Source organism: Macrobrachium nipponense, chromosome 14 (assembly GCF_015104395.2).
Source record: "Macrobrachium nipponense isolate FS-2020 chromosome 14, ASM1510439v2, whole genome shotgun sequence".
NCBI classification, from domain to species: domain Eukaryota; kingdom Metazoa; phylum Arthropoda; class Malacostraca; order Decapoda; family Palaemonidae; genus Macrobrachium; species Macrobrachium nipponense.
The window spans coordinates 41,483,668-41,495,861 of NC_087207.1; the positions used below are offsets into that span (position 1 = coordinate 41,483,668).

Here is a 12,194-nt window from a genome sequence, read left to right on the forward strand (position 1 = left end):
AGCGGGTGGGGAGGATACTCCCAATTCAAGAAAGTACAAGGAACTTGGTCACCTCAGTTCCACCAGCTTCACATAAACGTATTAGAAGCTATGGCAGTATTCCTCACATTGAAGAGGCTTCTACCAGCCAAGAAATCCCATATCAAGCTGGTATTGGACAGTGCAGTAGTAGTACACTGCATCAACAGAGGAGGATCCAAATCAAGTCACGTGAACCACGTCATGATAGCCATTTTCTCGCTAGGAGCCAAATACAAATGGCATCTATCCTCCACTCATCTGGCGGGAGTAAGGAACGCAATAGCAGACGCCCTGTCTCGCTCAGTTCCTCTAGAATCGGAGTGGTCTCTGGACAGGCGCTCATTCCAGTTGATATGCCAAAAGGTCCCAGGCCTCCAGGTGGATCTTTTCGCATCACAATCGAACCACAAGCTCCCATGTTATGTGGCTCCCAACCTGGACCCTCTGGCTTATGCCACAGACACCATGTCCATAGATTGGAATCAGTGGAAGAAGATATACATCTTTCCTCCAGTGAATCTTCTATTGAAAGTCCTGAACAAACTCAGGTCTTTCAAAGGGCAAGTTGCTCAAGTAGCTCCGATTGGCCCAGAGCAACTGGTTCCCTCTTCTTCTGGAATTGGGTCTCTGGCCTCAACGGATTCCCAATCCCAAGCTATCTCAACCAGTACAAATGAGAACTGTGTTCGCTTCCTCAGGAATTCTCAAAACCCTAACTTTATGGACTTCATGAAGTTCGCGCTAAAAGAGATGCAAACATTGATCCTCAAAATATCCTTATCTTAGAATCGGATAAAAGAGAATCAACCTTACGTCAGTACGACGCAGCTGTCAAAAAACTAGCTAATTTCCTGAAGGAAACAGAATCTCGAACCATGACTACTAATCTGGCTATCTCCTTCTTCAGATCCTTATTTGAAAAAGGTTTAGCAGCTAGTACTATTACTACCAATAAGTCGGCCTTAAAGAAAATCTTCCAGTTTGGCTTTAAAATAGACCTGAAACCAGACCTCTTTTTTATTTTTTTTCGTCTATTCCTAAGGCCTGTGCTAGGCTCAGACCATCAGAGAGACCTAGCTCAGTTTCATGGTTCTTAAATGATGTTCTCAAACTGGCCTCAGATACTGACAACAATTCATGTAGCTATATACCACTCCTAAGGAAAACGTTATTTCTGCTAAGCCTGGCCTCAGGAGCCAGGATATCTGAACTGTCGGCTCTATCTAGAGACTCTGGCCATATCGAATTTCTTCCATCAGGAGAAGTTCTTCTATCACCAGACCGTAGTTTTTTGGCCAAAAATGAGGATCCTTTAATGAGATGGGCTCCCTGGAAGATCCTCCCTATTCCTCAGGACCCTTCTCTATGTCCAGTTACGACCTTATGAGCCCACCTGTCCAGGACATCTTCTAGGTCCTCAGGTCCCTTATTATAAGAGAGCAAGGTGGCACTATCTCCTTAAAAGGAATTAGGCAACAGATCCTATACTTTATCAAGCAAGCCAACCCTGATTCATTCCCCAAAGCCCACGACATCAGGGCAGTAGCCACCTCAATTAATTATTTTCAACACATGAATTTCGATGATCTAAAGAAGTATATTGGCTGGAAATCGCTGACAGTATTCAGACGTCACTACCTGAAATCCTTGGAATCTTTTAAATTTCCAGCAGTGGCAGTGGGAAACACAGTTTCTCCTGACACTGCCTAAGTAGTTTTGGTCTTAAGATCCAGATCTCCTTTCTACCTGCCTCACTAACATTTTTCCTGTGATCCTGCCACCAGGCTCGACCCTAATTTGAGCCTTAGCTGCCAAAAGGCTATATCGTGATGTTTTCCCTTATTTTTATGCTAGGGAAACTCACAATTGTATATAATGTATTATTCTAGTTTTAAGTTATCGTAAGTTAGCATAAGTATACTGTTAATCTCTATCACTTATTTTAAGGCTAACATAAAATTACTATAAGTTAGTTTAAGTATTTATACGATAACTTTGTAATATTTAATCTAGATTATACTCATCTTATATATTTTTTCGTGTTTTCTTATTACCTTATACTGTTACCTTTTCCCCAAGCTTGTGCTAATTCTCTGGTACTATTTCACAAAGCGACACGGGCTGAGCCCAGAAAAGGGATTTTGACGAAGGAAAAATCTATTTCTGGGCAAGGGCCCGTGTCGCCCAGTGAAATCCCCCCCTTTTTTCTCTCCCGCCCCTTTTGCCCAAGCTTGGTCTTCTAACTTCAAGGATGGCCGCTAGAGGCGCTGGTGTTGGCGTGGGTGAGCAAGTAGTAGTAGTTGTTGGCGCGGGCTGTGTACCAGCTCTCTCTAGCAGGGGGATTTTGTGGAGGAGAGATCTAAATGACAAGAGGCTCGTGGTAGTGGTTTCACTCGCCCCAGTACCATACCGACACCCTCTTTTATTTAGGGTGAGCGAGTCAGAATGCTCTGACATCCCCCTTTTTATTTTTCTCTGGTAATGTTAGTATTATTTACCTTAGAAATGTGAATTGAAAGGATATTTCACTGGGCGACATGGGCCCTTGCCCAGAAATAGATTTTTCCTTCGTCAAAATCCCCTTTTTTTTTAAATTCACCATAAATCTAAATATTGTTCTAGAGACTTCCAATTTGTTTCAAAATGAAGATAAATGATTGAATATTACTATATTGTAAGAGTTTTAGCTTACAATTGCAGTTTTCGACCATTTCGGATGAGTTAAAGTTGACCAAATGTCGAATTTTTTATATATTTTTTATATGCAAATATTTCAAAAATGAGAAAAGCTACAACCTTCAATTATTTTTTTTTATTCTACATGAAATTGTGCACATTTTTATATATAAAACTCTATGAAACGCCTAATATGAAATGGAGCAAATATTACGAGAATGCGACGTACGCATTTCGGAGATTTGCGGAGGAGAATCCGCGCGTGGAGGGAAGGAAAGTTTTTTTAAAAATTCACCATAAATCTAAATATTGTGCTAGAGACTTCGAATTTGTTTCAAAATGAAGATAAATGACTGGATATTACTAGACTGTAAGAGTTTTAGCTTACAATTGCGTTTTTGACCATTTCGGTCGAGTCAATGTTGACCGAAGGTTGAAATTTTGGCACTTATCGTTATTTATATGAAAATATTTCAAAACTGATAAAAGCTACAATCATGAGTATTATTTTGTTGTATTCTACATGAAATTGCACACATTTTTATATATAATACTCCATGGAACGGCTAATTTAAAATGGTGCAAAAATTATGTCAAAGTGACAAAATAATTTCTGAGATGTGTCACTGATACTTTTTAGTGCGGCAAGAAAGAAATTCGCGCTTGCGCGCCTGGGTAACGATTGTAAACAAAACAACGCCTTGATCCGTGAGCTCCCAACATCCCCCAAGGCGCGTGATTCAAAAGTTTTCGCCTGGTAGGCCTATAAGTATTTTTCCGCGAATTTTTTAAAAAACTTTTTAGTTTTAAATCGACGTACCATACGTCCAATCAGCACCCGACAGACAATTTATGTTGACGTTTAATGCGTCCAATCGGCGTTAAAGGGTTAATGCTGGCAAGATTTTTCAATTTACATACTTTTATCAATTATAATTACAATAGTTGTTCATCCATGAATCCCACCTCTAAACAATGTGGGAATCAACCACAGTGGTACCTCGACATACGAAATAAATCCGTTCCGAGGCGACCTTTGTAACCTGAGCTTTTCGTATCTTGAACCATATTTTACATGTGAATTGCCTAATTCGTTCCAAGCCCTACAAAAGCACTCCAGTAAATTTTATAATAAAGCTAAATTGACCAATATACAATGAAATACAACAATTTGGACCATTCAATACCTAACTTATACGTACTACAGTGGTACCTCGAGATACAAAATTAATCCTTTCCGAGGCGGCCTTTATATCATGAGCTTTTTGTATCTTGGACCGCATTTTTCATGTAAAATGGCTAATCCGTTCCAAGCCCTCCAAAAACACCCCAGTAAATTTCATAATAAAGCTAAATTGACCTATAAACAGTGAAATACTAAAACAATTTGGACCATTCAATACCTAACTTAATAACGCACTGCTAATTACCTGTAAATAAAGTGTATTAGTGTACATGGTATACAAGAAATACTATACATATGTAGTAAAATGTGGAAGCTTACCTTTCGAGTGAGGCTATCTCCGAAAGTGGCGACAGAGGAGGAGGACAAACGGCAGATACGTACGTACATACGTACACTTAACTTTACGAAACACATAAAACATGCATAAACTAAAATTTACAAAACACATTAACAAAACTGTAACACTTAACTTTACAAAAAACTAAAATTAAAAAAAAAAAAAATTTTAAAAAAAAAAAAAGTCTTTATGATTTTTTTTATTTTTTTTTAACTTTTTTTATTTTTTATACTTTACGTAGTTTTTTTTTTTTTTTTTTTTTTTTACAAAATTTCAACTTCATCACCACTTTCAACTTTCTGTTTTTTAGTATCACTTGGTTCTTCCTTTTTGCTTACTCCTGCTAATACTAAAGGCCTCTTTAAAAAATAACTATCCAAGGAAGATTGCTTCTGCCTACTTTTCACAATGTTCCTGAAACGACTCAGGCAAACGTCATCGAACTGCGCAAGCATACAACCTGTGTGAGCCTTTTCGGGGTGTCTTTTTTCTACAAATGATTGCACTTTATGAAAAGCGGCTAGAACATCCTTAATTTCTGCCGTTGTCATAGGGTTGTCCTCCTCCTCCTCGCCGTTGCTAGAGATCTCCTTTTGAACGACGTTATGTTGCATGGCCTCCAACTCCTTCAGGTCATCCGTCGTAAGCTCCTCTTGGTGCTCCTCGAGAAGGTTGTTGATGTCGTCCTCTTCGACGACCAGCCCCATGGACTTGCCGAGTGCAACGATCTCGTCAAGATATGGTTGCAAAACAGTTTCAGGATCGTCAACTGTTTCTGAATCTGCAGCACCAGCTTCGCCCACGTTGAATCCCTCAAAGTCTCGGGCGGATACAGCATCAGGCCAGAGTTTCCTTCACGAGGAATTCAAGGTTCGCCTCGAAACCTCCTGCCAAGCTTGGTCGATGAGTCGGATGCATATGACGATGTCGAAATGCTCCTTCCTAAATTCACGCAAGGTGAGGTTTGTGGTATTGGTGATGTCGAAACATCTCTTGAAAAGATGTTTCGTATACAGCTTCTTAAAGTTCGATATCACTTGCTGGTCCATGGGTTGGAGGAGAGGGGTGGTGTTAGGCGGAAGATAAAGAACCTTGATGAAGGAATACTCCGCTAGGATATCTTCTTCGAGGCCAGGAGGGTGGGGAGGGGCATTGTCCAACACCAGCAGACATTTCAGTGGGAGGTTCTTCTCTTCCAAGAATTTCTTCACTGTCGGGCCGAAACACAGATTTACCCACTCCGTGAACAAAAGCCTCGTTACCCAGGCTTTCGCATTAGCCCTCCACATCACTGGAAGCTTCTCCTTAAGCACTTTGTGGGCCTTGAAGGCTCGAGGAGTTTTGGAATGATAGACCAGTAGGGGCTTCACCTTGCAATCCCCACTGGCGTTTGAACAAAGTGAGAGCGTAAGCCTGTCTTTCATAGGCTTATGCCCGGGTAGCTTCTTCTCTTCCTCCGTGATGTATGTCCGACGAGGCATTTTTTTTCAGTTCCTACAAGGGGAGGCATACTTAAATCAGCTTCAGAGTAATGACTTAAGGGTAGACCACCACTTATGGTCATTATCATTGCAGAGCAGGATATCCTGCACATCCTCATTGTAAGCTTTCTCAGCTCCCTCATAGGCAACCTGATCTAGACTTTTAAGCTCTGTGAAATTGCCCCATAGACAGCCTGGTGGTTTTTTGTAAATTTGGTCTTTTGCTTGTTAGTCAAGCTTACACACAGCATTATGCAATGGGTTATCTTTTAAGGCAAATCATGAGGAATTTAGATGGAATTCTTCTCTTGATAATAGTGTTACGGTGATTGTTTAAACACTTAGTAATATTTAAGTGTTGGGTAACAAGGTCATATTAAGGTTAGTAAATAGTTTTGATATTGTTCATAGGTAAAAGAGAATGTTTGGTTATTATTTAGTGTACAGTATAATACAGTGTATCCTCTTTTGTTTATAGGCATGTATACAGTACATACTTTATAATGCCAAAGTAGGGAAAAAAAGTGTATGAACTTAATATTTTACAGGTGTGTATATTTTTTTTTCTATACTATCTGCAAATCTCCAAATTAGGCAAGGGCCCTGGATGTGTTATTACTGACAATTGAGGGACTAGTGTAGTATTATAGATTTTTTTTTTGCATGGGTTGATGGAATTACTTTACTTGAAATTGCTTTGGAAATACAGTACTATACCAATGTTACTCAGAAACCTTGTGAATAAGGCTTTAAGTCAAAAGTTAATTGATAATAAACTGAAAAGTATTAATGAATTAAATGAAAAATTTCGTTTTGTGATTAGTTTAGATGTTAAGTATTGTATGAAAGGAGGCTTAATGACTTCTGCTTCTTTCCTGCATGTAGGCAAGTAAATAGTATCATAGTTAAAGTCTTTCTGAATTGTTCCATTACAAAATTTCTGTAATTCCAGGTGAATGGTTGAATGTCAGTGGGCATAATTTGGTTAAAGCTGAAAACTGCGGCGAGGTTTTACCTTCACCCCAAACATTACCTTCAGACTTCATACAGTATTACCAAACGCTCTTTACTGTCATTGCAGGACATTCCAATGACTTGTTTAAGGTAAGACTGGATAGATACAGTACATACAAGGGGGGACCCCAAAATAACCAGAATTCTGTCATATAATTTTATTCAGTTGAATTGTTACATGTTTATAGTCTTTTCACCTTCAAAGTATTCTCTATTTGAAGCAATACACCAGTCCAGACGTGTTTTCCACTTTTCAAAGCAGTCCTGGAACTCTTAAGAAGTTATGCTTTTTTACTATCAGTATGACTACCTTACTCACCTGTATCACACCAGTCCAGTGAATGACATGTCTATTCCTCAACCCGCCTGAAGGACGAAGAAAAGGTACAAGAGAAAGAAAGAGACCAGCCAACTCACTCATTCTCTCATCCACACAATCATCTTAGGTAAGATACAAATGTGCCCTGTTAAGGGCAATGATAAGTTACACAATCTGTTTGGTAGCCACCACAGGACCCAGGAAACACATGTCCATAGATCTGTGGGCAACATCCTTAAGATAGAAAGAGGTGAACGTGGACTGGTGTAACTAAGTACCATTGCTCAGCACTCTTATGTACAGCCAAGTTCATTTTGAAAGCCAGAGAGGGACCAATACCCCTAACATCATGCACTCTAGCCTACACAGATGTGGCGGCGAAATCTTCAAGAGTCGAGTATGCCTGTCTGATGGCTTCCAGTCTCTAAAAAGAGATAGTATTCTTCGACACCTCTTTCTTGGTAACTCCCGTGCTAACAAAAAGTCTACGGCAGCCTGGTCTAAGGTGCCGTGTCCTTTTAAGATAGCAACACAGAGCACTGACAAGACATAGCAAAAGCTCTTGAGAATCACCGCCCACAAAGTCATCCAGTGATGAAATGGAAAAGATGGTGAACCTACCATCATGCACTGAGGGATTCTGGGTTTTAGCCATGAATTCCAGGACAAATTTGTAGGACACTGACCCCCAATCCCTGGTGTGCTTCACATCATAGCTCAGACTGTGCAGCTCCCCCACTCTCTTCGAAGATGCCAAGGCCAGGAGAAAAACCATTTTGAGGGTCAAGTCCTGTTCAGATGAACGACGCAAAGGTTCATATGGAGCCTTAGTGAAACTTCTCAAGGCCTAGGAAACATCCCACGTCGGGGGCTTCAGCTCTCTAGGAAAACACGACTGCTCAAACCCCTTAACTAGCAAGGAAAGTTCCCAGGATGAGGAGATGTTGATACCTCTAAGACGTAACACTAAACGCAGGGCCGCCCTGTAGCCTTTAATGGTGGAAACAGACAAACCTTTCTCATCTCTGAGGAAGGTCAAAAGTTTGCTATGTGCTGAATAGAGCTTCTGAGTGGAGAAAAACCCTGTTTACAACACCAATCACAGTAAATCACCCTTTTGCTTTGGTAAACTGCAGAGGTTGACTTTCTGAGACTGCTGGACATATGCCCTGCTGACCTCTGAGAAAAGCCTCTGGCTCGGAGATACTTGATAGCCTCCAACTGTGAAGAGACAGGGATTCTACTGACTGGTGGAACCTTTCCACGTGTGGCTGACACAGAAGATGCTGCCAAGGGGGAATCTCCCTCGGTACAACCGACAACAACGACAGCAGATCCGGAAACCATTACGCCTGAGGCCACAGAGGAGCTACCAAAGTCATCCTGAGATTCTGCGAACTCATCAACCTGTTCAGGACTTGACGGATCAAAAAAAACGGAGGGAAGGCACACACCTCCAGGTTGTCCCAGGGATGTTGGAATGCATCCTCCGGTAACGCCAGAGCATCTGGAACCACTGAACAGAATATCTCCAGTTTCCTGTTGAACCGGGTCGCAAATATGTCCAGTATGGGTCTCCCCTGAACCTGGAAGAGCTTGTCTGCCACTACCTGATGAAGAGACCATTCTGTGCCTAGGATCTGATCCCAATGACTCAGCTTGTCTGCGACCACATTCCTTTTGCCTGGGATATACCTGACTGAGAGCTCTACCGAATTGCTGACAGCCCACTGGTGAAGCTCGACTGTTACGGCGTGAAGTTGCTGAAATCAGACCCCTCTGTTTGTTCACATAGGTTACCTCCGTGGTGTTGTCCAACATGAGAATGACAGAATGACCCTCTACTTTCTCCCGAAATTCCTCCAGACCCAGAAAGGCTGCCTTTAACTAAGATGTTGATATGCTGCTGTTTGTCCTCCAAGCTCCAATCGCCCGAATTAATGAGGCCGCCTAAATGAGCACCTCAGCCTGCAAGGGAGGCGTCTGAAAACAGAAGGGAGTCCGGGGGAAGAGAACGCAGAGGAACACCCTTCAAGAGATTCCGGTTGTCCAACTACCAACAAAGGTCTTCTCTCACTTCTAGACAGGGGAACCCATGTTAGGGGCGAGTCCCCCACCATAGACCAGAAATCCCTCAGTCTCCATTGCAGAAACTGAAGATGAAGTCGCCCATGAGGGACCAGCTTCTCCGGAGAAGACAAAATTCCCAGAAGAACCTGCCACTGATGAGCTGACTGATGCGGTTGCGATAGGAAGTCGCACGCCACCAACCGCAACTCCTCCAACCTCTGATCCGACGGGAAAACTCTTGAAACTCCCGTATCAATGACCATGCCCAGATAGAGGATGCTTTGACTGGGTACGAGGTTTGACTTCTCTTGCTTTACCATGATGCCCAGTTCCAGACAAAACCGAAGCATATGATCTCTGTCCTGCAGCAGCTTCTCCCTGGAACCTGCCAAGACCAACCAGTCGTGGAGGTACCTCACCAAACAGATCCCCAGAGCATGGGCCCAACTTGAGATGAGAGAGAAGACCCTTGTGAACACCTGAGGGGCTGTGGTCAGCCCAAAGCACAGGACTTTGAACTTGAAGACCTTGTTTCCGAAAGAGAAACAAAGGAACTTTCTGGATGATGGATGAATAGGGATCTGGAAATATGCATCCTTCAAATCTATCAACACCATGAAGTTGCTTTCCCTCACAGTTGCCAACTCTGATCGCGGGGCCTCCATCTTGAACCTCGTTTTCCTTATGAAATTGTTCAAGGTGGATAAGTCGATCACAGGACTCCAACCTCCTGACACCTTGGGCACCAAGAAGATATAACTGTAAAACCCCAGAGACAGATGCACCATGTCCTCTATCGCATCCTTGTCCAGCATCTTCTGCACATCCTCCCTGAGAGCCAAGAACTTCAGAGAATCTGGGGGATACACCCACCTGAGCAGAGGCATGTCCAAGAGTGGGGGAGAGAAGTCGAATAGCAATAGATACCCCACCCTAAGGATATCCACTACCTACTTATCCGTCCCATAACTCTGCCACTTGGCCCACTGGCCTGCCAGGTACTCCTCCCCACCTGTGGCACAGGAGAGGGAGAGGCCCCTAACCTATCGACAACCCCCCCCCTTACTTCTGCCCTTGGGGCCCCTTCTTGGCTTGAAAGAGCGGGAGCGAAAGGGATATTGGTCCTCTGACCTAGACTGGGACGAATGGGAAGGCCCTGCTGAAACTGATGGCCTACTAGGCGACAATCTCCGCGACTGCTGCAGAGCAGGGGCAGTAGGAGAGGCTTTGACTTTGACACAGCCTGATGCACTAACCATGTCCTTAGTGTCAGCCCAGCATCGGTCTATCACTTCCTCCAGCTCAGTCCAAGGGAACAGAAACTGAGATTCTAAAAGGTCCCCATTCCTCAGTCCCGACAAGGACTCGGGGTCAACCGATCTTTCTATCCAGGATAAAACTGCATCTCTTCTGATCAGATTAGCCCACAAATTGACGCTGAGATGTGAGAGATACGAGAACGCCTTGCCCCCAGACTGCAACAAACTGGCAAGAGAAGAAGCACTCACCAACCCCCCAAGAAACTGTCTGTAACATGGAGGCTGCCATAAGCTCCAAAGCTGAGGCATCCTTTGGAAATAAGGATGGAGCTACCGACCTCACCTGGTCCAAAGTGAATCCTGGCTTCAGATGAATGATGTCCGGGTTAAGATGATGAGACATTAAGTAGGCAGAGTTTGTAGCATAGTATTTCCTATGCCTTGTGAGTAGAGGGGGAAGCAACTTGAAAGAACCCCTTGAGTGAAGAGACCCGTCCCAATCTGACACAGAGGCGTTTTTACCTTATGCAAGACCAACTGGACATCCCCCGATAAGGGAAGTTGAAACGACGACTTGGAATCTTGCATAGCCTCCAGCAAGGCTTCTAAGCAGGAAGAAGTGAAAGACGACCGAGCCTGAGGCCTACTCTCCAAATTGTTGAACCCAAGAATAAGCTCGACAACTTCGGTAAAGGAAGACAAAAAACTCTTGTTTGTCTCCCTCCTCCTGCTCCGGCAACAGAAACCAACGACAGGAAGGGTGTGCAGGCTTATCCAACATGCCTTCCTCATGTAAACCAACAGAAGAGCCAGCAGCCAAACAGCCTGAAATGCCAACCAACCTGTCTGGGCTGGGTCCAAGTGCCAACTCCTGCGACGAACCAACCACAACACTAGGAACATCACTACGCACACTCTTGATAGATGACTCACGTACGTGGCCACCTACGTGCAGGGCGGACGCACGTACGTGCGAAGGAGAAGCGTCTCGAGCACTCAACATAGAGCGAGAATTCCTCGAAGTTGAACCCCTGGTAGCATCAAATGGAGGGGGAGACAAACACTCCTGCTGTACTATTTCCGTGTTCACAACCTTCAATCTCTCCACAGGCGCCTTGAGAACTTTACGGTAACGAATAGGCCTTGGCGCCGGAGAAGCGTAAGAATACTAACACTCACAGGAACACAGGCGTGCCACTCGTAGACAAAGAAAAGGCAAAGTCCTTAACCTTCCAATGCTTGATACTCCAACACAGCAGAGATAGGGGAGAAGGAGAGAATGACAGCACTGACTCCTTACACAATCTCTTTGCAGGAAGAGGGGGCAACACAACAGGCTTGCTTCCAGTCCTCCCAGCTGACATGGCTGCAAACCTACCTTCCAAAGCAGAGTCCATTCTCTTAAGAACCGCCTGACATAAAGCTTCAGACAGATCAGCAAGAGGAGGAGCCAACAACATGGAAGGGAGATACACCGAACTGGATGGCAGCGATGACATCACGGGAGCAAATGATGATGACACAGATGAGCAAGGCAGTGCAGCAGAGGAAACTGGGAGTGACGTCATCGATGGAAGTGATGTCACTAGCAGCGCTGATGTCACGGCTTCCCCTGGACCTGAGGAGGAACCACTTGCGCCTGCTTCCTCTTCAGGTTGGAGGGATACAAAATGGCTGACCCTGTGACGTCACCAGCGGCGCCGACGTCGCAGCTTCTCTCTGACTTGAAGAAGAAGCAAACATCACTGGCAGAGCAGTACAGTATGGCTGACCCCGGCTACCAATGAAAACAAGGCCAAGAGGGGGGGAGAGCTTGTGTAGCCTGATAAAC

At 43.8% G+C, this 12,194-nt stretch overlaps 1 protein-coding gene across 1 annotated transcript in view; it reads left to right on the plus strand.

Annotated features, from left to right (window-relative positions):
* LOC135226094 (uncharacterized) overlaps positions 1–12,194 on the plus strand; it is a 122,542-nt gene that overhangs the window by 73,218 nt on the left and 37,130 nt on the right. The window contains exon 4 of the mRNA XM_064265551.1: positions 6,654–6,805. Coding sequence (XP_064121621.1) covers positions 6,654–6,805 — 152 coding nt within the window. The remainder of the gene's footprint in view (positions 1–6,653; positions 6,806–12,194) is intronic.